The sequence below is a fragment of the Gasterosteus aculeatus genome, chromosome 12 (assembly GCF_964276395.1).
Source record: "Gasterosteus aculeatus chromosome 12, fGasAcu3.hap1.1, whole genome shotgun sequence".
In the NCBI taxonomy this organism is placed as follows: domain Eukaryota; kingdom Metazoa; phylum Chordata; class Actinopteri; order Perciformes; family Gasterosteidae; genus Gasterosteus; species Gasterosteus aculeatus.
Window position 1 is genome coordinate 10,981,253 of NC_135700.1, and position 27,301 is coordinate 11,008,553.

Below are 27,301 nucleotides of genomic sequence, written 5' to 3' on the forward strand. Positions count from 1 at the left end.
TCCTGGGCTAGTCACAAATAAATATTCAATAGACAACAACAAAGAGAAAAGGCATTATATTTCAATCCTCTCAAGAACAGCCCCACTGACGACTTATCGGTTTCTTATTCTATACTGTGACAGTGGCATACATCCAGTTAAAGCAATGAATGGCCCCATCTAACTGAAATCAATAACGCGTGGTGGGCTGACTACGGGAGAGTGCTGATACTATACTCTGTGTGAAAGAATCTGTGGTTCCCGAGCCGGCGGCTGTGCTGGCAAAGGTTTTTTTTAATTTTTATTTTTTACAGTCAACTGTGACCGTCATTAAAAGCTGAACGTGAAGGTGGTTTTATTGTAACCTCAACCAGCAGCCAGATAAACCCTCCAAACACAGGACGCCATCAGACCGGATTGTTGATACCGACTTGTTTCTAATTTATTTATTTATTTTCCTTTTTTTCCTTGGTGGCGTTGTTTTCTCTCCATCTTCATATCTCTGCAGCCACAGCCTGAGGGCTACATCATTTCGACACCCTGTGACCGGACAAATATCCCCAGAAAATACGGAATACACACTACAAGACAGGTGAGTTGTTGTCGTTTTTCTTCCTGAGATCGATTTCTACACTGTACGCTTGAATTGCAGTCAAGTTAGTTCAAGGTCAAGTCGTGGAAGTCCAGAAATAGAGTGGGAATAGCCTGCCCCCCCTCCCTGTTGAGCCAGTGTGTGTTTGTGTGTGTGTGGTGGGGAGGGGAGGGGCCTGTGGGGGGGGGTCTGTTGTCTAGCGAATACTGTTTCAGCAAAGTGTTCATCAGGAAAATGAGCTGAGAGTCAGAACACCAAGGGATGCACATAATGATAATGTCGCTCATAACGACTGCACCCACTCATGAGTGGCTTTAGATCCCAGAGACTCTTAAATATTATTCTTATGGTTACCGTGGCAGTTATGATGGCGTGGCTGACACCCAGATATCTCTCTCTCTCTCTCTATATATATATATATATATATATATGCAGCATCTGGATCAATCTGGCTGAAATAATTAAAAAGAAAGTTACTTTTCTGATCCATTTGGGGCGTTGTCCTTCGTGTAGCGGGGTCATAAAAATATAAACTGACCATGACAGAATTAGTGCCAGGTAGGTTTCTTTTTTTTAACGCGGAGACTCCTTTGAGATACGTATTTTTAGATTTTTAGCTTATATTTCTTTGTAATTGTATTCCAACATTATACTTTGTATGGCAGTTGGATTGATTGTCTTTGTTTTATGTCATTGCATGGCAGGTTTTGAGCACAGGATTGCTGGGCAGTGTGACCAAAATTAACAGATTTTATTTTTAATTTTGGTTACTAGGTGTTTGTTATTATCAATATAGACAGCATTATTATATATGAACATACGATTTCATAAGATATGAATCCATTAAAATATGATACATGATCATATTGAAGCCCAGCCCTAATTATATTCCAGCAGGTGTCTGATGGTATTCAAGCTAGCTGGTGTAAGATGATCGTGCATCGGGCACATTCCTCTTAAGCGTTTGACCTCCACATTCCCACCGATTAAAAAGATAACTCATTTTCCATCATCCACTGTTGTACATTTGCAGAATCCCTCCGATTATCCCTGATTTAGCCATGGATTAATGTACCTTCAAGAGTTTTAAAGCTGCATTTGCTTTAGTAGCATATTTTTAATGGAGACAGAATGATTATTTTTATTTAAACTGTAATATCTCCTTAAGATATGGTAAAAACAGTTTCAGTTATACGGCCCTGAAGGCCATGAAACAGGCGGGACGGGACGGTGCAAGATGTAAGATACTTTTGTGGTCTTCAGAGAAAACTATTTCTCACAATGACAATTAAGGAATGATGCCATATCAGCACATGTGAACATTGGAAGTATTCTGTCCAGAGTCGTTTCTGTTTTATTCTGTTTTACCTTTAAGTAATATTACCTGTTTTATCATGTCGCACTTTGGGATTTGCTTAAATATAAAGTGCATTACAAATTAAATGTTTTATTATTATTATCATTATTATTATTATATTATTTAGATTATGGATTGTTCTAGTTTTAGCTCAGTGTTCAACTAAGACTAAGTGAGAGAAGTGAAAGGGCAGGTTTAGTTTACAATCAATTCAGTAACTTATGTAAAATTTATTTAGCTATTTCAATCTCTTAAAAAAAAGTGAAAGCCAGGTCTCACTCTTGGTATTGAATGTGTGTGCACATTTATTACCTCACCGAGGAAGCAGAGGTGTTCACTGTCATGGTGAAGTTAGGGGCTTTATCCTGCAAATGAAAGTTTGGTTTCTCCCATGAATCACTGGAATCACTTCCAAGCGAGCAGAGCCGCGGCGTGTTCCCCGGAGAGCCGTATCGGATCGAGGACGGCGCAGCCAGCCAGCCTGGAGGCTTTGACTTTGTCATAGATTATCCCACTATGATCAATTCGTCAACTCGCCACACGTCCACCCGCTGCCTTAAAGGATTACACACACACAAAAAAAATGCCGTCGTTTCCATCATACAGTGGCAAAGAGAGGCAGAGAGAAGATGGAGTTTAGCGTCTTTCTACACTCTCTGCAATGTGAAATATCGCTCCTCTCCACCACGTGCCACGACAAATCTCCCGGGGAACTGTTCCGATGGCAGAGGTGGTAAACAGTATGAATACTTCACATAAAACAGCAGAGTAGCTCTTGATCCAACAGAAACATCCTGTAAAATGCTGGCTGCATTCCAGGCTGCACGTGCACATACTGTAAGTTTGTTCCACTGTGATCTTCTTTTCTCACTTCTTTTTTTTTTAAAGAAGTGTAGTGCAGCAACACAAAGGAGGAATTTGCTTCTAACCCCTTAATGCAAGGACAGGTCACACTTTGTTTCCTATTGTAAATTCACTGCTGCAGTCGGGAAAAGGCTCAGCCGCAGTTTAGGGAGAGTTTCAAAAATGTGGCAGAAGTCTTCCTAATGTATAAATTCTTAATGAATTATATTTGTATTTGTAACCATTGGTGACTGACCAGGTGGTTCCAGCTGTTCTCCCTCCTTGTGTTTTCACTTTGTGAGGTTACTAAGAATAGCATCAATTGAACTGGTCTTAATCCCGGAAGGATTCCAGGGGAATGACAATAATGCGTTTTAATAGAGGTCTGCTGGATAATCTCCTGTAAGGTCATGCTTTATCAGAACATACTGAAATTCATTTTTTCAGCACCTTGTTTCATCAAATCCTTGTCCGTAGTGTTCATGTTGGTTGGTTGACTGTCAAAAGACCTTGTTTAAATCTTTGTAATAATGCGGTTTCAATCTGAATAGGCTGTTATTTTTCTTTCGTGTTAATATTTCTGGGTCGTTTCCAAATAAATTATATACAGTATGTGTGCGTTAACAGAAGGCTTTATTTGGTTTAGTCTTGTAATCTGGGCACGTGTACATTGTTTGGCACAAAAAGCTTTCACTGTTTTCCACCTCAGAGCCGTTGGCTGTTTCAGGTCGCGTGGAGGTGTCAGGAAATAGTCACATCCTTCAAATGTGACGGCTCAGCACAGCGCTTGTTTTCCCTGCGTGTCGGTACTTTCGGCAGTGGAATTAAGAAGGAACTTTCCTTTTTCAATGCTCGGCATCCCGTCTGTATTGCTCATCTTCTTCAACACTGCCTTTTCAACTGCAGGATAGAAGCTCGCATGTCCAAGTCAGCGGCCAATCAGAGATCCCCGAGCATGGTCACAGAGTCCTCTAAGGCTGTGACCTCAGCTGCAGCAGATGCCCACTCAGGGACAAAGGTACGTTACAGGGTTCTCTTCAGGTCTTCTCTGAGGGCCCATGTTCAGTATTTTCTACTTATGCTTTGATCGTTGTTATAAAATTTTAAAAACACAACAGTTTCAGTAGCTATTCCAATGGATAAAACATCTGTTTTTGTGATAGTAAAATGCTATAGCAGCTCTCTTGATACACAGTCTCAATAACTCAAGAAGACATAACCTCATTTTGAAGACAGGGTCAATCATTTAGTCATTTTTCAAGCATGATAAAACTTGAATACATATCCTGTCTTACTGGACAAGGCTGCTTTGTTCAGTATACTTCTGTTGACGGACTGCCGTTGTTTCCAAAGCGATCGTGGACATTTTCACTGCAAATATGTTTCTTCTCTGAACATGAGACCCACCACAGAAGTACAGGATGGAGTAGAATCGCAGAAATCATGAGCAACCATTTTGATGACTGATTAGTTCTTGACATTCTTTTTTAAGTATATAACATTTGCTTATTTGACTCCCTTAAATTTTCACCTTGCTGCTTTTTCTTTGACTAAATTTCAATTTTATTCTTTGCAGACTGTTGATTAGACAATACAATCAATACTAAAACTGTTATCTTGGGCTCTTGGAGCAAATTTCTCACATTCTATTGACTCATTGAGAAAAGGACCTGCAGATAACTTAATGGATATTGCTTTTTCTTTGAGGTGATTGTTCTATGTGACTGAATCATCTTATCTTTTGGTCCTTCTGGTGTTTTCCATTGTGTTTCATTAGAACAGCACACATTAATGACCCTGTAGGAGGAATCGGGTTTGCCTATTTGTCCCCTCAACATTTGAGTCTTCTTGTAGCCAGCTGGTCGACACGACACACCTGGTAGTTCTCTAGAAAAAGTACCCGCTTAAAAGTACTTTACATAGAATACTCAGTCTGAAATCTTGTCTAATAAAATGCCTGCTTACAAATGGTTGAACCCATCCACAGGAATAGCGAGTCGGTATTTCCTCTTTTGTTAGAAAGGAAAGTCATTTTTCCATTTTAGTAACATCTGCCATTGTGTTCTCATGGTATACACCAGTATATCCCAGACCTTTTTTTAATGTTTATACCAAAACAAATTCATGACCCATTTTCCTCCCTCCTCCATCAACAATATTAGGAAACTTTACAATTTTGGTCACACCCTCCCCCCATATTGGATCCACATCCTCCCCAGGTCCCGTCCCCCCTTAAGGTTCTTCAACACATTGTAAAGTCTTTCGGTCTTTTTTTACTCTCTGCAGGGATGCAGAGGTGCAGGGAAAGTGCACAGTTTTGGCAAGAGGGATCATGCTATTAAAAGGAACCTCAATATCCCAGTGGTGGTGAGAGGCTGGCTCTATAAACAGGTGAGCTGGAGTTCCTTTGCTCTTATACTCTGAAAGAAAAACCCCACTTGTCACATCAGATTTTGTGAGAAATCTGATATTCCATGACCCGTAGAGCCTTTTAATATGGACCGGAGTCTTCTATGAGAGCAGATAATCCTCAAACAATAGCTCCCGACCAATCCCAGAGTGAGAGACCTACAGTAGTTACATGTAGAGGCTGCAGCTTTGTGCCATATGCTTCAAGTTAAGAATGAACTTTAATCAAATAGGGTTTCTATTGGTATGCATAAAGTCCTCTTCACTTGCGCTGTAATCCCAAACTACAACTTTGAATTCAATCTAGTTCAAGCAGTGTTGCTGCAAGAAGGATTTTAAATACTCTGTGTTGTGTTTCCCCATTCACCTCCAGGACAGCTCCGGAATGCGACTGTGGAAAAGGAAGTGGTTTGTTTTGTCAGACTACTGCTTGTTTTACTACAAAGGTGAGTCTATGAAAAGGGCACTCGGTCAGGGTTTGAAGGACAAAAACCTAAATGGTCCTGCAGTCTCATCTGAGGGAAGATGTATTTCTCCGTTAACCACAGCCTATAATTAGATGCACAACTCACCTTGCTCTCTCTTACTCTGCGCGGCTCTCTCTTCCTCCCACTTCTCCTTCGTTAGTAACTTGTTTTATTATGGGATGTGATCTGTGCTTGTGTCTCTGGAGCATCTACCTCTGCTCACTTAATCATACTGAATAATAGATAAGCCACATGCCACCTCCCGCCACATGCAGCCACATGGCCTCGACCAGACAAGAGTCACCAATTAATTATGCCTCTCTAATTTTCCTCCTGTTCATAAATCTGCAGTCATTTGTAAACATGGTGCAAGGCATAGGCAGGATTAGAGATTGCTGTTTTGGACATGTTAATATTCTGTGTCTTGTTATTCTTGCTTCACAGACAGCCGAGAGGAGACAGTGCTCGGTAGCATCCCTCTGCCCAGTTATGTCATTGCACCAGTTGAGCCCGATGACCACATAAACCGCAAATACGCTTTCAAGGTAACACAGTTTCACCTGGTTGTATAGCAGTAAGAACACAGGTTGAATAGGTCGTATAGCAAAACTAATTTGCAAAGTAAAGGAGAAAAAAAATGGCCAGCCCACATTTTGTAATGGTGCCATTAATGGGCATCAAAACTTTTCTCTGTATGCTGCAAAATCTTTTTCTTATTTCTGCCTCTGAATTCCTCCAGAGGACAGGGAAGGGATTTATTTGTGTTACAACGATAGTGTCCAGATTTCCCAGCTCCGCCTTTGTGGAAACACAGAGCTTGCTGCAAATAGTGTTTGATGCACCACTGCAGTTTCTGGACATTTTGCAAAACCTTTTGTGCAAAACCTAGTGCTTTTACTTTGGCTTTAGTTCTTGAACTGTGTGCATATCTATGTGAGCATGAATCTGTGTGCATGTGTGGCACGCATCTCCTCGGTTTCAAATATCATAGTACGCACAATGGAAATTGTATGATAATTGTGCTGCTGGAATGATTAATTATGCATGAGCCTATTCATCGTCTCCTCCCACCACTTGATGGGGAGTATATTGAAGGTTAGGTGAAATGAGCCTTGGCTCTGCTGCGCCACTCTGTATTTAAGCGATCTCTATTTCCTCCAGCTCTCTCTGAGCCATCATGCATTAAAGAGCAGGAGATTTCCTTACTTGTATCTGAAGGGCTTTAGAAAGGCTCCGTTACTGCAAGGTGAGCATGACAGCACCTCAGTAGATGTCTGGTGGTGTTTGAAATAATGACAGATAGGGACATAAATCATTCTGAAATTAATTTGACTATCAGCTGAATGTAAGGAAAGCAGGTTGTTTAAGTCAGTACAGTACTTCTTTGGTGTATTTTTACCGTTGTTGAATCTTCTCTGAAGCAATGAAGCCGTGATGCCACTATGATGTATTTGACAATATAAAACGCTTTCGATGTTGCCACTGTTACTCATTTGTGTGTCTTTGATGACTGCCATTCAACTACAGCCAGAGCCATTTCTACTCGTTCTTATTGAGCCAGCAACTTATTTTTACTCATCTGACTGTGTTTCTCTCATTCCCTGTTGGTCAATTGCCTCCCATTGTGACTCGGGTTGTGTGCGCGGGCGGAGTGAGTACTGTTCTCTGCGGGAGGTCGTCCTCAATCACACTGGCTTCCTGTCTTGCATGAATAGGTATTTGATTTCACTTTAGCATCATCAGTGGACCGCCGTCCTCAGCTCATTTTGCTTCATATCAAACCAGCAGCTGCAACATCTCTTTGTGTACACAGACACGACTGCAGCCATCTATGGACAATGCCAGAGCACGTACGGGTGCCTCATTAGTGTTTTAAACAACTTTGCTGTGAATATTTAGGGGAATGAAACGGAAAAACTGAGTTTTTTAATATTTTGTATTTGTGTAGTGAGACATTTCATATTGTTTTACACTTTACTTCACCTAATTGGATTTGAAATGAAACCGAGTATTGGAGATTAAGTGCAGGATTGACGACTCTTTTTATAGTCTTCTATTTCTGTATATTCCCAGTGACTTTTGTATTTGTCTTGTCGAGATGCATATCATTTATCACATCGTCATTGTCATTTTTAGTGTTGTGATGTCAGCCTTTCAGTCATTCAGCCTTTCAGTCATTTCCCCGCAATCCTCTCTGATTTCTTTGCCAATCTACTGATGTTTGTTTCCATCAGCACTTTTCATCCTCTTGTAAAAACATTAATCTATACAATACACAGTACGAGACAAAGGTTTGGACACATTTTCTCATTCAATTCAATGAGAAGTTGTGTCCAAACTTTTGACTGGTACTGTGTGTGTGTGTGTGTGTGTGTGTGTGTGTGTGTGTGTATATATACATAATAAATAATTGATTTTTTGCATTGATACAATGTAAAATGTTAACTTTTTCTTCTACATCTGTTTTGAAGCAGGTCCCTTGATGTTTTTCTTTGCGTGTTTGGCTTCTCAAATATTGCCTTAAATGTGAAGAGTTTTTAAAATAATGCATGCATTTACTTTACAGTATTCAGAATACTGGCTGGTCGGCTTGTTTCTCATTTGGTTCTCTTAATAACCAAAAGTTATATACAGTTTGTTCTTTTAGAAGTTTAAAACTGACAGGAAGGTGCAAGGTTGTAAACGCAACACACAAACAGTGACAATCAACACAGTCCCACTAATCACAGAGCATTCATTTGAAAGGTATTTTGTATGCAGTTGTGATACCAGTTGGGACGCGTTGGGAACCTTTTTCCTAACAGGGGCTGACCTTCATTCACCGCCTGTATGAATGATAAATCAGGATTGTATCTTTATGATTACCAGGACCCTTTTTCTGTATTCTTGCAGATATTATCGCTTGATTAGTTGGAGGTACGAAATATAATAAAACACCACTAACTACTCCTTTGCACTCATTTACTCCATATTGAGTGGATTAGTACAACTTATTTATAAAATGAAAAGTTGATCAGTAAAATTTTTAAACTAAGAACATTTTCATTTAGAGTTTACACAATAAAAGACAATGACTAAATAGCTTTAAGACCAAAGTGCTGAAGGATCCTTTTTTAGTTATCTGCATCATAGTTGGGTTTGGTGTAGTTTATCCGAAAGGCTTTGATGGTACAGTATGACAATAATTCTTCAAGATTTACACCAACGCGTAGAAATAATAAAGGAAGGTTTATGGTTATGATGTGTGCTGATGCCTTTCCTGACAAAAGAAATGGCCACGACTGCCTTTCAACTGCTGCCGCACACGCCGTTTGCTGCAGGTGATGGCTCATTTCTGTCAGAGATTGTTGCTTATGCTTTCTTTTTAAACAGTTGCACAATTTCACCTGAGTTGTGCTTCTTTTTTTTTATTTTCTTCTTCAGAAACAGCACAATGTTTCTGCTGCAGCACTGTGAGCCCTCCCCCTTTTTTCAGTCAAATATTGCAGTAAACTTTGTCGTCACCGAGGTGACAGCTGAACTAATCTCAGTAAACAAGAAAGCAAAGCTTTTCTCTCATCAGCCTCACCGGCAGCTTTCACTTACTGGCTCCAGCAAGAAGTTCTCATATGCATCCTCTCTCTCTCCCTCTCCGATAGGCGAGCCACACAGGGATGCGCTCCTACATTTACAATAAGAACTCTGTGATTGGCTCTCAGGCAGAACACTGCGGGATGCGGACATATTTCTTTAGTGCGGACACACAGGAGGACATGAATGGCTGGATCCGGGCCATGAACCAGGCTGCGCTGATGCAGCAGAGTCACACTATAAAGAGGTTGGTCTCGCTCCACAGAGTAGGATTCATTACCCACATCGACTGGGCTTCTACCAGTACAAACAGCTCTCCTTCCCTTAAATACAGCACAGGCTCCGTGAACTATGTATGTATTTAGTGATATCATAAAGGAAATCTGGATGTCACCTTTTTGCTGTCACATTATGTCTTGAGGTTTTCCTGCATATACGCCGGTGTCTTAATGTCTCTGTCATAGCTGCAATTAGTATTTTAGCTGGCTTTCCATGTACGCTTTTTGAAAAGTATGAGTTGCCTTCCGCAGTAGCTGCAGCGTCTACTCTGGGGAACTAAGATGTCTGCAGTTGTTGAGTGTGTGTGTGTGTGTGTGTGTGTGTATACTGCATCTGTGGTGGTATAGCTGAGGCTTATTTCAGCCCATTTTTACAGCAGTACTCACAGTGCATGTATAAAGCTGAGCTTTTTTCCTGTGATGTTGAAGATATTGTTTCTAAGTGGCAGAAATAGTCTGCACACAGATACTCTCACTACTGAATCTGAGGTAAAGGCATTACAATCTGTATTTAAACATCTTGGATTAGTTTGATGCACTGCACGCTTTGAATGGTCTGCGCTATAACGTCATCTAGAGGCCAATGTAAGTCAGCACTCCTTTTTATTTAGAAAGCGCTCAACCTTCATACACAATAGTCTTATTTTGTTACCTTGGAACAAAACAGTCATCATATTAAATGATTATTCTGCTTAATGTCATTTAAATGTCTAGTTTCATGACGGGTGCCACACTTTATTAGAATATATAGAGTAGGAATTAGACGATGGTTACGTAGCTGAAGGAGTGTAGGTGTTTGTAATAGTTGAAAGATTTAAATTTATTTAGTGCTTCACTTCAAACTCTTTGTAATGCAAGGTGAGGCATATACAGCCATTTTGTTCACTTGTTTACAGTCATGACTAACAAACCACTGGTTCATCACCCCCACGTCTAACCCTTTTTCAGGGCGGCGGAGAATCCAAAGGAGGCTGCGCAGCAGACTCTCCCACAGACCAACCATGTCCACGTCAACCAGAACGCATGTCAATCAGAAAGCCTTAGCAGGGCGGAAAAACCTCCGTATAATGGTATCCAACTGGCCCATAGGGAGGAGGTGAGGTATGGATTAGAGATCGAAGGGAAACCCAACCACTCAGCAGCAGAGAGACTCTCTCCAGACTGTGTTGATGATGCCACCCACAAGAAAGGCCAGCCAACGGTCATCGAAGTGGCGCTGCCACCAGAACAGAATGGAAATCCTGTCCGTCAGAGGGGCTTCGTTTCACACGTGGACCCTGAAAAACGCGTGCAGAGGAAGAATACGCTGGCAAAGGTGGAGAAGTGGGTCAAAGTTCAAAAAGGGGACCCACCAAAGAGGTCAGTTAGAATCTTTAAAAGCAGTGTGAACTGTGATGAAAAAAAGTAAATGGCGCCCTTTAGTGGCTGGTATGAGTACTACATTTACATTTTCTTGAATTTAAATTTAATAAGCATTTTAGTTGTGGGCTCATAATGATTTTTTGTTATATGAAAGTAAACGACATACATGTGTTTTTCCTCTCAGTGCTCCCTGTGCCGAGTACGACCTCCCTCGGCGGACTCCTCCATTAAAGCCCAAAGCCTGTACAGAGGCAGATGCCGCCTATCAGTCGTTGCCAAAGTCTCCCCGTCTCCCGTCTGGCTGCGCATCTCCTCCAGCATCATGCAAATTGCCTAGTGACTACAAGTACGCCCACGACCGGCTCAGCCACTTCCGCATGTCCACCGACGAGCGCATGGCCACCAAGGAGGGGATGGTGTGGCAGCTGTACGAGTGGCAGCAGCGGCAGCAGTTCCGTCATGGCAGCCCCACCGCGCCTATCTACACCGGCCCCAACTTCACGGACTCCTCATCTTTCAGGGTGACTGGGGAGATGCCCCGATCCATCTCCGTCCCCCCGTCCCCGTGTGAAGTTCCGCCGTCGGTCCCCGCCTCCTTCAAGCCCTTGTCCCCTCGCCGGCCGCACACTCCTTCAGACAGACGCACCATCCGGCCCCTGGATGACGTGGCCCATGAGGACAGCACAAGATCCAGCTCTCCCGGACATATTTGTGCCCATCTTTCTCAGGTAGGACACCTGCGTAGAGACGAGAGGCATCTCTGGTATTTATACATCTCTGGTGGCCTTATTTAACAGTTTTAATCTTTATCAACCCAAAAAATCCCACGAACAAGCATTGCCCATGTAGCCACAAACTAATATAACCTCTCCATGCCGTAGACCACCGGCCGAATAGCCCCATCATCCAAAACACCGACTGACATATTTATGATCAGCAACGTCAGTGTCTTTAATGCTGCTCCGTAACATCTTTCTCACAAAAAACGACTCTCAAGATCCAAAATGTCATTTTTTCCCTTTCTGGACGTTGGCCAAGTGGGTGAAGGTGGACAAGATTAACTCTGGAAGTCTGAAGGCTTTGGATATTAATGACTTGTCGCAGTCAACGGAGAGTTAAACAGCAGCCATTTTAAGAATCAATTTTCAAGAAAAAACATTGGTCATTCCTGGTTTAAGATTCTCCTATGTGGGAATTTGCTTCTTTTCTTTTTCAATATTTCTTTAAGCTCAATATTGCAGAGTTTTAAACTGTTGGTCCAAGAAAACAATCAACGTGAAGAGGTCAAATTGGGCTCCAGGAGGTAGTTTTGCGCAATTTCACTTATTTCCGACATGCTATATAGACACAAGTTATTTATTAATAAATAGTTAAATGGCATGCAAATCTGTTTTTAAATGGATGGAAGTTGATGAATGTGCTGATACCCCGCCATTGGTGCTCAGCACTGTCATACCGGCCCACAGTAAATGTCACCGCTCTGTCACTGCCATCCGACTGAAGCCGAGTTTGATGATTCGGGCCAAATCACAAAGGTTTTCTTCTCAAAGTGGGTTTGAAAATCTAGATGTGAAGTATCGATTGATGTGGACTTGAAGGATGTAAGCTCACGAGGACACCATGGGAAGATAAGCACGAGGAGCATGAGAATGCTCCCACTTCTCAGCGGACACACTTTGATGGTCATGTGAATCATTTGCAGATTCACACGGTCCACAGCTGGAGTGAGTGTGTGTGAGTGAAAGTTTGCCTCGCAACCAGCCCGCCGGCCTCGCACAAGTAGACAAAGTGTCACAGATGCTCTGTTTCCTCCATCGTGAACCTAGTTTTGGTGCACCTTGCTGTTGAGGCTGATGGAGCTCTCTGGCTCGGGTGCGCTTAAGTAATAGGGATCTGTAAATCTCTGTGGAATATCACTAAGAAGTATGTTTTATTAGTAGCTAATCCAATTTGCCAAAGGCTCCTCAGCACCCTATAAACATCTCTACTATATTTCAAACATCAGCAGCGGTCTTTTTCTTCTGATCTCGCATTTGAATAAAAAACCTATTATACAGCAAAAAAATGGTGGCATGGGGATCTCAGGGAACGGCTCACAGTGCTTCTCTTGCTGGTAGCAAACAAATGTTATTTTAAGAAAGCAGGTTTAGTATAATTTATGTGTAGTTAATTAAATCTCTTGTTGTTTGTGTCCTTTTAAGGCTGTTTGGTGGGCCTGGTTTTCACTAATTCTGTGTGTTAAGCAAAAACGTCAAATTTCCACAGCCCTGTAGCGTCTAAAACTCAAGAAATACCTTGTTTGGTATAAGAGTAATGGTGATGAAAGGGAGAAAGGGATGGATGAAAAAAATAAATCTGCTGTGCAGTCAAATTTGTTTGCGGACTTGCAGGCTATGATTTAACTTTATTCACTGTGATGAAGTGGTTTATCTTTCACTTTCAACACTCACATACTGAAGATCACTTAATGAATTAGACATTCTGTTTGATTTGACTACGAGATCTGTAATAACAAGTTGCATTTTGTTTGTCCGCAGGCTTCCCAAATAGAGAGAAGGTCCATGCCCGCCATGGGCTACATCACACACACTGTCAGTGCACCCAGCCTACATGGCAAAACGGTACGATCCTCTTAATTACATTCCAAACATATCTGTGTTCATTTTTTAAGGATAGTTGTCATTGTGTATCAACATAGTCCGGCAGCCCGTTATTCTAGGACAACCAAAATAGGTATGAACAGGAGTAACTCCCGGTGACGGTATCAAGTAGAATTCAGAGCCGTTTGACTTTGTGAACGCCTATAAAACGTCTATAAAATATTTTTCTAGTGTTCTGATAACACTCATCGTCAGACGATCCCTGATAGCACCTCTCACCCTCCCGGTCTCAGCTACTGCAGCGCAGCCACTGTAACGCCCAGTTGGTTCTTAAGCATTTTCTCTCGTCCCTCTGTGCTCTCACTGGCCGGCGGCCCTTAAACCCGGGCGCTGGCTACAGCCAGAGGAGCTCACCCTGCTCCTCATTCAGCTCCGAAGGCACCAGGCTAAGATGGTTGGTGTGCATAGCCCCTGCGATGCGTTCGTTCACCTTCAGCGCCACCAGCACAGCGGCCTTCTAGGCCCCAGCATGCAGGTCAGGGGCCACAGCTCTTCCCTAACCTCCTCTACAGCACACTGCAACCTCTGCCAGTGCATGGAGGGCCCGACCCCCCCCCGGCCAATCCTTTACATTAACCCCATGTCATTCATGCGACTTTGCAGTCTGTTGGTGTTGCTTGGTTGTCTCGCTCCTTCAACCACTTTGGCATGAGCCGTGTTGCACCCCAGACTGTCCTGATTGCCTCTTAGCGCTCCATTAGTGTCTTTACACTCGTTGTCACTCATTCACCTTGTTCAAAATTACAAAAAGCTTTCACAGGCTCGTTTGACATGTGTAAAAAGAATAGTTGAAGCATCTTGCCTGTCAACTGTTTGATACTTTGAATGGCAGATGCATACCTTTCTACCGACACAACATTTCTATCTACGTTTTCTGTGTGCTATAATATGCTGCTTTTGCTCTTGGTGTTCTCATTCTGAGGCAGCCATCAGCCCACAGTCTCCCCTACGGGCTGGTGGAGTGACAGTGCATTGCTGTGAGACCAGCAGATTGCAGTGAAGCTGCAACGGCGCTCAGTAATGACAACTCCACCCAGTCTGTGACCGCCGACCGCTCTGTGACCATCCTCCATGCGTGTGACGAAATGCATAACACTCAGTTTTACCACATGTCATGCTCAAGGCCTGCGTTGCTGAGTTGTGTATGAGGTCAAACATGAGGCAGTCAAATAAATGACACCATTATATAATAATTTTGCCTTTACTAACTAATACAGAGGTAGAAAAAGGAGGCTGTAATATAGACCCGGTAAATTAATGTTCTCAAGCCTCAACAAGCAAACGATCTGGTCACCCATTCTCCTTTGTAGTTTAATTTTAAATTATTTATCTCTCTATTGCTCATTTAAAGGCTGATGATACTTACATACAACTGAAGAAGGACCTGGAGTATCTAGATCTGAAGGTGGGCCCTAACAAAGTAAATGCCACTTTATCCTTTTCATCCTCTTCTCCGTCTCCCTTCTCTGGAAAATCCCTGATTGCAATCTTGTTCTTCTGCTGCTGCCTCCAACATCTGCCCCCCTGTTTCCTCCTTTTTTCTGTCTTCCTTCTGTTCTAATCTGAGCTTTCTGCTGTATCCTTGTGATGGAATTATTATGCATTTTCATCGTCTTCTTATTATCTAAATAAATATATTTTTTCAAATATAATTCAGTGAATCACACAAATAGTCCAAAGCATCTGACATACAGGGATAGCAATGTTATTTGCTTTCTTGAAGTTACTGTGAGGAACATTAAACCAGTACACAATGTGTCTGAAAACTGCACTTCACAGAGCTTTGGGTACTTTTGGAATGTGCATTCAAAGAGAAACAGAGCATTCCTCTGCTCTTTAGAAGGAACGTTACCATCCCAAGTTATGCAGGATATGGGGCCTGGATTCCTATCCAATATTTCACGGTGTGATACTCCAACACTGCTTTGAGATTGGAGATAATGCGGAAGAAGTTTTTTTTGTCAACGTGCATCCTTGCATGCACTGAAGTATTTGTAAATGTATTGGATGTCTGTTGGATATCTTCAGTTTGATATTGTTTTGATTGCTAAAGAGAGAAGACTCAATGGTGCTCTGTAGCAAATACACCGGCAATGTGACAACTTTTATATTTTAGGGCCTCTAGTTTCATTGTTGTAACCGGCACAAAAAGACAAAAGGAATTCAGCGGTGTGTGATCACCATGGACTCATTGCATTAAAACGTTTTTGAAAAACATGCAGCGTCCAAACCCAAGCTAAGATATCCTGGTCCTGACTTTCCTCATCTACCTTAACAACTACAGAAAACATTTTTAAAAATGGTTCTTACGGGCAATGAAGTACTCCATGTGACTTCTGTGGTGTGTAAAATAGGTGTAATGCCCCTTAAACGAATTCCCTCATTCGCACTGGTCCGTACCACTGGACTCGGTGTGGTAATCCTGATGTTGGTGTGTTGTGAATATTCCACCTACACATTTCAGCTTCATTCAGCACATCTCTGCCCCCATGTAGAGAATCTTTGGATAGGACTATGCATACATATCTACATCTCTATATCTATATAGAGATATAGATATTGAGATCATGGTGATCCTCTCGGAGCTGCAGGCAGTTATGATTTGTTTGCATAGAATGAGATGGAAGTCATTGGTGAACGCAAATTTACAGATTTCAAACCAATTTTCCAAATGTGAAACTGTGATGAGGACCACGGTATTAATGATGCTATGGCAGCTGCAGGAACACACCTGCAGCTCATTGTTTTTTTATCATTCTCACATATTACACTTACTTATTATTCAGTGTCTTACAGGCTGCTTTGCCCACACAGTCATGAAACTAGGGGCCCCACAGTTTGACACCAACACAATGTGTTTCTGAATCAAAACATTATCACACATAAAGGACTTTATGTGTCTTGGTAGGTTAAACTCTACCAAGAAGAGCAGCTTTGGGGTTTCTGTAGTTTCTCCAAACACTGAATTTGCAGAAACTCTCTCTATATAAATGTTTTTGCACTGCTGCGATAAGCTTTGCTTTTTAAAAACTTTTCAAAAACACATTTTTTCATTGTTTTATCCACTTTCGATCCAGCGTGATGTTGAAAATCTGTTTATGATGCAGAGATGAAGTTCGTGAAATCTTTTTTTTTTTTTTGAATAATAATACATGAATATATTTTATTGTATTTGTGGCTATGTGGAATTTCAGGTTACTGGACGTGACAGTTTAAAAACAGAAAGACCAGCAAAGCCCGTCAAAATAGCAGAAAGTGATGCTGATGTAAGTGCACTATTATGTTCTCAGGATTTAAAGCACGTTGTTTATCCCTCGCTTCCTTTTATTCAAGATCGCCTTTTCTGACTTTTCTGATCCACTACAGAGAGGCAGCTGCCTTTAGTTTGACTTTACTGTGTGTGTTAGTGTGGTTTGTGTATGTGTGTGTTCTTAAGTTGTGGTAAACAGAGGCTGCGGAGGGAATGTATGTACATTGCAACACTGTGGGGACGCCCATCCGCACTGCGCAGCGAAGGCCTGAGACTATCGACCACAGCTTTTATTTTCCTCCCCGCAATTTAAAGGGAAAAATACATGTAATGGGAGTTTTAGATGTTGAGCTGTTAAATTTTTCAGTTTGATTTCCCTGACCCTGCTTTTCTCGTTCTTTGTTTTCTGCTGAATAGAGGTAAATAAGATGGATGTCCTGGCTTTTCATCATTAGCATTGTTCCACTTTAACAATTTATAAGAATTTGCCAGTAAATTGTCTGAACAATGAATATTTCATGCAATTAAAAACAACAATATATGGCAGCAAAATAAAAACAGCTTAATTATTAATTGAACAGAGTGATAAATAGATCTGAGAAAAAAAATCTCTGAGAACGACCGTGCACTTGGCAGTGTTATGTTGTTTTCATAAACACATAACCCATTTCTGGGAAAACAAATCTGTCACTCTCAATAAACACACATTTCTCCAAAAGTGAATTTGAAATATGGATTTTTGATTATGATTACTCATAATGGGTATTACCAGATCTCACCCCCAAACTAGACAGTATGTAGTCTTTTGATATTTCTCTCTGCCCCGATGAGAGGAAATTCCTCTGGGCTTTTCACATATATGAGTTTTATTGACATATTTACAGAGAGCAAAGACGGCAGCAGACGATCAATTCGTCTTATCTTTCTGCGTTGTTAGAATATAGTTGAACAAGACTAGAATGAAGCGGCTGAACTCTGTTGTAAACCGATACCGAATCTCATCAGCCGAGTCGGTTTTATCTCACTTCTTGTTTTCATGTCCCATTTATTTATTTATTTATATATATATATATATATATATATATATATGGTTTAGATATATGCTAAATGTGGTGCTATTTGAGGTAAACGGAGGCAAATACCAATGAGGTAAATGTGATATTATCCTTTGTCTTCCTGCATTCTTATTTTTTCAATATGTTTTTATCAACAGGTGAAATTAAGTCAATTGTGTGAACAGGACAAGATTCTACAGGAGCTGGAAGCCGGGATACGCTCTTTGAAGGAGGACAAGGTCTTCGTATTTATGCATAGCATAGAAGTTGCTTTAGGTCTTTTGTATGGGCCGTATTTATATATATATATATATATATGTGTGTGTGTGTGTGTGTGTGTGTGTGTGTGTGTGTGTGTGTGTGTGTACCAGCCTGCATTGGTGTGATCTATAAATGCTTCTTGTGACGGTGCCTTTCATGTGCTTATCTAGGACAAGCTAGAGTCGGTGCTGGACGTCTCCCACCAGCAGATGGAGCAGTACAGAGATCAGCCGGCCCATGCTGAGAAGATTGCCTATCAGCAGAAATTACTACAAGAGGATGTGGTGCACATCAGGGCTGAGATATCTCAAGTGTCCACAGTAAGAGACAAGCTGCACTCTCAAGTCTTTTGTGCTTATAATGGAATATGCAGCGTCTTTGACGTCTTTCTTAAAATAAACGGTTTTAATTTATGTTTGGACGGAGTCCACTACTACATGCAAGTGATTGTGACCACTTAGTCGTTTTTTATTAGCTGGGAACGAAATGGTTACCTCTATTTTTAGTTGTCCCCTTATGACGTGTCGGCAACTGGCGCAGCGTTTCAGGTTGACTGTGATGATCAAAATGAGTGCTGGGGGACAAACCCGAGGCCATAAACAAACTCAGGAGTACATTTCTCTGTCATTCCGAAAAATGCTTTTGTTAAAATGTTTACAGATATTCAAAACATTCAGGGTTAAAATGAGAAAATATGTGTTTCAAAAGAAACATTTGTATATGAACCGCAACCGTCTATTTCTGTAGGCTGTCAGTGCGAAAGACGTTTCCGAACACATTGGTCGTGCTGAAACCTTTCTGATGCTCCCATTGGTTACATAATATGTAGAAGTATAATATAAAAATGACTGAACATTGGTAACAATGGAGCAGATCAAAGGAATTCCAATATTTAACAAAATACATTCAAGTGAGAAATCAAGATTCTAATAAAACACCACAAGACACAAGCTCTCTTTTACTCCCGTACGCATCTCACCACGTGTGTGTGTGTGTGTGTGTGTGTGTGTGTGTGTGTGTGTGTGTGTGTGTGTGTGTGTGTGTGTGTGTGTGTGTGTGTGTGTGTGTGAAGTTCAGTCGACAGGTCGCAGCCTCACGTTATCGTAGAAGCCTCTCGTCTCGTGAGAGGGTTATAATATCCCAGAGCTGTGTCCCTTCTCATCAGAGCATGGAGTGTGTTTGTTTTTTGTTTTGCAGGAGATGGAGAACGCGTGGAATGAGTACAGCCGACTGGAGAGAGACGTGGACTGGCTGAAGTCGGCCCTGCAGGGACAGATGAACCGCAGCGATCTCTCTCAGGTCTACAGTCACAATACAAAGACTTCTGTGTGGTGGTCCTCTCTCTGCAGAGGATCAACTTCAAAATGAAAACTGTATTTTGGCAAATTGCATGACTTCTCGTTAGTAACACATTGCCTTGTAAGTTATTTAAAGTAAATAGGTATCTTTAAACGTGTGTGTTTCTGTGGGCCTCTTTGAGCAGCAAGATAAAGTCCAGATCAGAAAGGAGCTGTGGAGGATTGAGGATGTTATTGCAGGCCTCAGCACCAGTAAAGCCAACTACAAAGTCACCATCTCCTCTCTCACCAACCCAGGTGAGACACCTGGAGCTTTCACGTGTAAAAAGCCAGAGATATCTGCTCGCTGCAATGCAGTACAAGCCACGTGGTCATGCTGCTGCATCTCACCATTAAAACTCTTAATCATATACTCAATACTAATGACTTGAACATTTCCCAGGGGAAAAGAAAGCCCCGTCTTTACCGCGTTGTGTGTGTTCACGTTATGTGTTCATGTTCATGGAATCCCCAGAGAGGAAGTTTGTGCCTTCAGTGTCGGCGTCGTCAGTGCCTTCTGTGCCCGGGAGCCCGTCTGCTGTGGAGATGAGACTGTCGCAGCATCAGCAGCATCAGCAGCATCAGCAGCACAGCCCTCACCTCAGCCCCAGCGGCCACAGCGCCGCCCGCTCCTCCAGCCCCAGCCAGCAGCCCTCCCATCACTGGGTGGATGCAGCCATCTCTAGTGGTCTTCAATGGGTGAGTGACCCTGTGAACAGAAGGCAGCTGGTTCTACATAAACAGCCTTTTATGACAATCTGAAAGCATTGCAGGTTCTTTTTTTATAAAATATACAAATTAATATAATATTCCATTTCGGTTTAAGATGGCCACATATGCTAGCTCTTAAAAAATAGTGAAGTCACAATTTATGAGTTTTTTTTTAATGGCTTGTTTTATTCAACCAACATTCCAAAACTCACAGACATTCAATCTGAGGGAAAATGGAAAATCCTCACACTTAATAAGATGCAATATGAATGAGTAAATGTTTTGTATATTTGACTATATTTAACTTTAAACTGATTCCAACACTATGTAATGTATACAGTAGCTCTGGTTTTGCCATTTTTGGCTCCACTGTATTGCAGATAGTATTATGATAAACAGATAAGAAAAGAGTGTATCCACATATGTGCATCTAGCATAAGATATTTGCTCTGATTTTGTGGTTTCTTAGGAAAGGATGATGTCATAGAGAAATGAGTAGATGCTTGTGTGTCATATTGAGTATCGCGTATATCAATAGTCAACAGTGTTTTTTTGTACAGGGTGGGGAAGATGTGCCACCTAGACCTCCTCTACCTCAGCTTTACAATCCCGATGAGCATCCCCCTGCTGTGCCCCCGTTGCCCCGGGAGACCACAGTCATCAGACACACTTCTGTACGCGGCCTAAAGCGACAGTCGGACGAACGCAAAAGGGACAGAGAGGTTGGCCAGTTCACTAATGGAGACAGTAAGGTACAGACATTATGTGTGTTTATGTGCTGCTTATTATATATTATATATATTTACGTTTCACCTTCTCATCTGTTTTTAAATCTCTGTCTTTGAATCTCAGGTGGAGTTCAGGCCTTTCCTGAGTGATCCGGAGCTTATGGGGGCTGGAGATGGCGCCAGCCACATCAGTATAGCCACATCTGGACATGATGGTTACCAGACATTACCTAGCAGAGGTATAGTAGAAAACATGTATTTAGCTGTGGGATGTTTAATGTGTTAATAAATGTACACTAGCTTCTGGCTTTTTTGCCAAGTTGAGAAAGGTGTGTTTAAGTTCGTTGGCTTTCCCTCAGGAGTGGCTGGCTCCTCGCTGAGGCTGAATCAGTCCTCGGGCGTCTCCTCGTATGTGACCCTCCGGAGAGCAGCCTCAGCTGCCGGCATGAAGGTAAGGCTCAGAATCAACTTTGTCTAATTTAACAAGGAATTGTTTAGAAGAGATTGGTTTATATTTTCTCCAGCTTGTTTTGGTGGGCTTCTGCCTTTAACATCACAATCTCAGATGTCATCCATCTCTGCTGCCAAGGACTATATACCAATAAATCACATTGTATACATGTAGTGAATCAAAAGTGGGTACCCAAAGCAGTGGAGAGCAATATTCAGCATTCTAGATTATCTCAATGGAACTTTTGACTGAATTAATTGGGAGTTGCATTCAATTGGAGCTAGCACAAATACACAAAAACCCAGCTGCAAATGTTCACCGGTGGGAATCAGATTCAGAGACTTTGGAGATTTTTGGTTATAACCTATTTGTAGAAATAGTTTTTATATTTTGTTGAAAAAAACCCTAATTTAGATAAATCCGTTCAAAAGTATTGTGATAATTTCAACAACATTATCCTCCTAATCAAATCTCAAAAATTACATTTCTTGGTATTATTCCACAGAAGAAAATTTGATACTTTTTGTGCTATGTACACTGCATAAATCTGTATGCTCGAATTACAACCTCAGTAATGTCACATCTCTTAAAACGGAACTTCCTCCCGTATTCCTTTCTCAATCCTTATTAACAGCTTCTATCTTCGTGGTAGGCTTGTTTTGTTTTTTCTTCCACTTCTTTGCCTTTTGCACCACCTCTTGCTCATGTTATCAACTCTCTTTGCTCTCCCCCTCCTCTCAGGAGAGACCAAAAAGTGCCTTGGAGCGTCTGTACTCTGGGGACTCGGTGCAGCAGCAGAGGGGGAAGATGAGTGCTGACGAGCAGCTGGAGAGGATGAAGAGGCACCAGAAGGCCCTCGTTCGCCAGCGCAAACGCACCCTGAGCCAGGGAGACCGCCACGCCTCTCCCTCGTCGCGCACTTCTTCATCCTCCTCGCGCCCGCTTTCCGCAGACCTGGGATCAGTATGTTACTAGAACTGTATCACACGTCGCTCTCTCATGCATGACGACAGCCAAACCGGGACTGGCCATCTACAAGTAGCAATGAGCACCGTTGCTTCTTATAGTCTGTCTTTTGTTAGTTCAGGACATTAAAAAGTTGATAGCGATACATTGAAATAGTGCTGTACGGCAATTCTCTGTGTGGCTCTTACTGTGCTCCATTCCTGCACGCTGTTCTCAAACATTAATACCTTTTTCACAGCAAACATATCGACTTGTAATAGTAGGAAAGGCACGGTTACTAATGACATAACAATGGCTGTCTTGGGTTCAAGTTTTCCAGTAACCCTTTTGGGCATTCAGCCAACATGCAGGATACTAGGACAACATTATTGCACCTAATTTACATCTTTGCTTTTCCTACTGTCCTAGAAGTAAAAAGATATGTATGTAATATGTATTTTAATTTTTTGGGGTGAACTATCCCTTTAACACTTAACAGTCATTTGTACAAGTGGTTATTATTATGAAGTGGAAATTATTCAATTTGACAATGTATAGGAAAACGTGTTATTCCTTAAAAGCTTTGCAATATAACATATCTTGCCTACCAAACACATAACGCACTAATTACAACAGACATGGGCCTTAAATGCCATCAACTGTTACCATTCATGGGTATTTCATTTCATGGGTACTTCATCCATCCAGTTTCACCTCTTCTCACTCATCCTTCAATCCCTGACCGGCTGCTTTCAGTCTGACTCGAGTCCTCCCTCTCTTCATTTAGACTTCAGTGCCTGCTGCTCATTAATGTAGTGCTATTGCTGTCTCTAAGCAGTCCATATATGTGTGTGTGTGTATGTGTGTCCGTGTGAGAGAGTAAGAGAAGGAAATTCTTTAATTTCCACTGACCAAATCATTGACATACTTAGAGCATTTCTTTTTAAGCCTATTCATCTATTCCTAATCCATGCATCTCTATTCATGGCATTTGTGTTTTACACAGATGAAGATAAGTTTCTGAGTGTTTATGGATTGGGAGTTACTATTGTCCCTTTAACCGCTTCCCGGGCTTTTTGATGGAAGCCTTTTATTTAGTCCAAACTTGTGTATTAAATCGAAATTTTATATCAAAACATAGGTAATAGGTTATTTCATTGTTCTCACAGTGTCTTTATCTGATACTAATACTGAAGTAATTCTAATAATTAATTGTTAGTGATAAGAATCCTATTTTAAATGTGAATGTTTGGAAATAAATAAACATTTGGACTCATATTACCATGTTTTTTAATTTGTTGTATTTTTTCCTTGAATACATGTAATACATTGTTTGGTGAAACTTTCATTGGAATAAGTGAAGTGATTTTTTGTGTTAGTGTCGATTGCATCGTGTTGTCTTCTTTATCACTGAGGATGTACATGCATGCATTTTGATTTGAGAGCGTAAGCACACTCAAACAAATGCATGCTCCCTCTTTTTTTCTTTTCTTTTCCACATTTCAACACACCCACACGTTCTCTCTCTGCAGCCTTTAAAACCATTCGCATACCAGTGATAACCATTGTACACAACTTGCTTCATGAAATGATGTATCAAGGCTGATAATCTGATTTTCAAATTTTCCTTCATAGTTTGAAGGTTGGAAGCATCGTGTGAAACATATTTCACCGTCCATCTTTTTGTCTGTGTGTGTTTTCAGTGGAAGAGGGAGCAGGAGTTTGACCTGCAGTTGCTGGAGAGGGCTGTTCAAGGTGAGGAGGCGCAGGTAGTGAGGAGCGTTCAGGGGGAGGAAACGGCTCCCGAGCACAGAGAGAGGCCTCGCTCCCGCTCTGACGAATGGCTGACCCTGCGCTCCACCACACCCTCCTCCCACGAGGTTGACTTGGAGCCATTGGACTTTGACCTGGACCTTAACAAAGAGGTAAGTTATCTTTCTCTGCGGCGAAATATAGCAATTGTGTTTGGTCAATACTTTAATATAGTGAATGAGTAGAAGAAGAAAACACATACGACAGCCTGTGACCACAGTCAAATCAGTAGAAAACCAAATGTTGTACTCCCAAATCCTGCAACTATTTGGTTCTAATTGTTCTTCACGAGCCAGTTGACTGGTTGTAACTGTTACACTCCTTGTTGTAGCTTTAGCCGATGAAGGTTGTTTATCTCTTTCACAGTAAATCTGTCTCAAACATACTATGTCAAATGCAGCGTGCCATAAATAAAAGAAAGTAAGTGGTTTTGAACCCAGTTCTTTCGGTTAGCTTTCCAAGCCTCAGAAGGTGTTGATCCCGGAGCGCTACGTGGATTCAGAGCCCGAGGAGCCTCTCAGTCCGCAGGAGCTGGAGGATCGGCACCGTAAGGTGGAGCGCATCAAGAGCATCTTGGCAAAGTCCAGGTACATGAAATCTAATCGTTTGCCGTTCAACTGTTGCTGGCGGCCGATTGTGGAGTTTTAGGAAGGCCTCGCGGTGAGCCAAACACCCAGTTAAACCAAAATACTGAAGGTCAAGCCCTTCCTTTACTCTACCAACGTGTCTTTGGGAAAGGTTACAGTTCCGCCACCTTCAAAGGCACTTGACTTTAGCTCCGGCTTCCCTTTGATATCCCAGCAGCTGTGCGCTTGGCAAGAGACGCCCTCTTTAGCAGTGACTGCATTTCCCCCATTTTCACCAAAGCATCATGATTTTACAACATTGTCTTCTTTGTCTCTGCGCACGGGACAGTGTGCAAAACCTAGCACCCGGAGTGACTTTGGACAAGCCAGAGGTCGGGCTCGTGGCACTCGACTCTGCTCTGCAGGAGCAGGAGAGGATCATCACCATGTCCTACGCTCTCGCCTCGGAAGCTTCGCTCAAGAGCAAATTAGTCACAGGTTGGTCATTTGACAATTTGGAAATAGTTTTTTTTTTTTCAGCCTGAAGGTTGTTGTAGGTTGTACATCGTTGCTTCATAAATCACGTAAAAAAATGTCATTCCACAGAAACACTGCTGACAGTTTCAGTTAAATCTCTCCCTCCATCAATTTGGCATCTTGAAGAAGGTATGAAGTGAGTCAAGCAGTCTTTCAGGAATACTCTATTGATGGAGTGGAGATTAGAAGGGCGTAAGGTGCAGAGTCAAGCTATAAGTCTGTCCATTTCCTAATAACTGAAGATTATTCCTTCTTAGAAGCTCAGATAGTCTCTAATTGCAATCCACGTCGAATCCTTCAGACAGGGGAGGAATAGCTTGATGAGGCCATTTTGTGCGCTGATCAATGACCCAGTCAGACTCTACTCTACCTCTGCGTACCACTGCTGCTGCTTTGAACGCAGCTCTGAACCTGCATAAAAGACACCACGCTCACTTTTCATCTCTTTCATACTCTACAGTCGACAGGCCGGTTCATTTTCACTGTAGCTGCAGCAGATTGTCAGACCTGTCTGCCCTGCTCACACGTACGCACGCACGCACACACACACACACGCGCATATATATGCACACATACATCTGTCACACACAGTAACACTCAAGCTGTCAGCGTGTGTGGAAGCTTAATATGCACAGTGAGGCAAAGTCAACAATTATAACATTATTTCCAGCATAGAGAAATGTCAGGGAGTATAACTAGTGGCATCTTGTCAGTAGAGACTGAATCAATGACTTTCTCTTCCTTTGGTGTTAAAGTAAGGTATGCTCGTGCATTTTCAAATCCTTGAATTAAAAGAAGAGGATTTTTTTTTTCTTCTCAGCATTATGCATGAGAGACTTCAATATTGCCGGCTTAAGGGCAGCACTATGCAGCGTTGCAATTACGTACAGTAAATATTAAAAAGGTGTGTCTGATTGTTAAATTTCATTCTATTTTTGTTTTTTTTTGTGACAACCCAGGGATGTTGAAAGGAATCTGTAATTTAGTGCTGGAAATATGCCTCTTTGTCTAGCGCCCACATGAATATAAAGCACATCTCAATGTGGGAGGTGGTGATCCATATTAATCTGCCCCTTGTTGATGCCTTGATAGCTTTCCTGTTAATGTATCCAGTCGTGTCACAGAATGGTGGATAATGCTGCAGATCATTAAGTAGAACACCAATATCAGATTTGATCCATGAGTTTAATAAAGTACCTTGATCTGTCAGATATTTATTCATTGGATAACAAAACGCATATTCCTGTTGGTTATTTCAACATTAAGAGAAGTTTATAAATAGTCCAGGAAAACGGCATAATTTAACCGTATACCGCCATCAGTGTCATCAGTATGCAGAAGTTGTGTCCTTTCAGGAAAACACGCCACCATTGTGTGGTCCTCATCCAGTTCCAACTCTCATTGTGCCTTCAAACTTTCCCAGAACTGGCCCTTTGACTAACAGACCAATGCTGTTTTCTCCCCCTCTTGTTTTCCTTGTGTCCTCTCCTCAATAGTTCTACCACAGGCTAACATCCCCGCTCCTCCTCCTCCTCCTCCTCCTCCCCCGCCTCCCCCTCTTCCTCCTCTTCCCCCCGTTTCTCTGGCACCTCCCTCTCCTCTAAGCAACGGAATCCACTACACGTTTGTCTAATCCGAGAAATAAAGTAAGGGCATAGCTGCATGCGGTGCTGATTGTCTCCAACGCGGGTCTCCTGCGTGCTTTGCACCTCTCTGCATGCTCACGGCTCTGTTGTGATCGTGGCAAACACATCTTGTGTAGGTTAGGGAAGCCCTGCCTCTGCTCCCATTATAATCAAAACAAACATCTGCAGGCAGTCTTCTCATCCCACTGTGATAATTGTGTGTAAATTGTTTTTCCTTTTTTTTTCTTCTTCTTTCTGTACCACTGCCAAAATATTTATGGATGGTTGAGGAAAGAAAGGGCTCAAAGGAACATGACTGTTTGTAGCATTGTGTGTAATTAACAAAAGAGACGCCGTTTGATTTAGCACCTCGACAGTTCAGTAGTCTGCACAGCTGCATTCACAGCACCAATTAACTCCCCATCTGTAGTCTGGCAGCAATAAGTCAGGAAGAAAATTGCAGATATCATCGATGTTACTTTTAACGCACAAAGGGGGGCCGTGTC

General features: G+C 41.9%; 1 protein-coding gene across 26 annotated transcripts in view; it reads left to right on the forward strand.

The window, feature by feature from the left end:
• The window catches only part of plekha7b (pleckstrin homology domain containing, family A member 7b), a 54,392-nt gene that overhangs the window by 25,749 nt on the left and 1,342 nt on the right, over positions 1–27,301 (forward strand). For 6 of the 26 annotated variants that reach the window (XM_078085183.1, XM_078085196.1, XM_078085202.1 and 3 more), the window contains 25 exons: positions 488–571; positions 3,678–3,789; positions 5,058–5,162; positions 5,554–5,626; positions 6,092–6,192; positions 9,286–9,464; positions 10,444–10,854; positions 11,042–11,585; positions 13,395–13,478; positions 13,858–13,992; positions 14,869–14,937; positions 16,712–16,783; positions 17,981–18,061; positions 18,254–18,403; positions 19,281–19,382; positions 19,567–19,678; positions 19,896–20,119; positions 20,692–20,883; positions 20,984–21,098; positions 21,219–21,310; positions 22,052–22,273; positions 23,959–24,180; positions 24,521–24,654; positions 24,983–25,131; positions 26,667–26,816. In XM_078085183.1, coding sequence (XP_077941309.1) covers positions 488–571; positions 3,678–3,789; positions 5,058–5,162; positions 5,554–5,626; positions 6,092–6,192; positions 9,286–9,464; positions 10,444–10,854; positions 11,042–11,585; positions 13,395–13,478; positions 13,858–13,992; positions 14,869–14,937; positions 16,712–16,783; positions 17,981–18,061; positions 18,254–18,403; positions 19,281–19,382; positions 19,567–19,678; positions 19,896–20,119; positions 20,692–20,883; positions 20,984–21,098; positions 21,219–21,310; positions 22,052–22,273; positions 23,959–24,180; positions 24,521–24,654; positions 24,983–25,131; positions 26,667–26,803 — 3,901 coding nt within the window. In that variant the 3' untranslated portion in view covers positions 26,804–26,816. The remainder of the gene's footprint in view (positions 1–487; positions 572–3,677; positions 3,790–5,057; positions 5,163–5,553; positions 5,627–6,091; positions 6,193–9,285; positions 9,465–10,443; positions 10,855–11,041; positions 11,586–13,394; positions 13,479–13,857; positions 13,993–14,868; positions 14,938–16,711; positions 16,784–17,980; positions 18,062–18,253; positions 18,404–19,280; positions 19,383–19,566; positions 19,679–19,895; positions 20,120–20,691; positions 20,884–20,983; positions 21,099–21,218; positions 21,311–22,051; positions 22,274–23,958; positions 24,181–24,520; positions 24,655–24,982; positions 25,132–26,666; positions 26,817–27,301) is intronic. The other 20 variants (XM_078085207.1, XM_078085206.1, XM_078085199.1 and 17 more) reach the window with 18 other exon arrangements.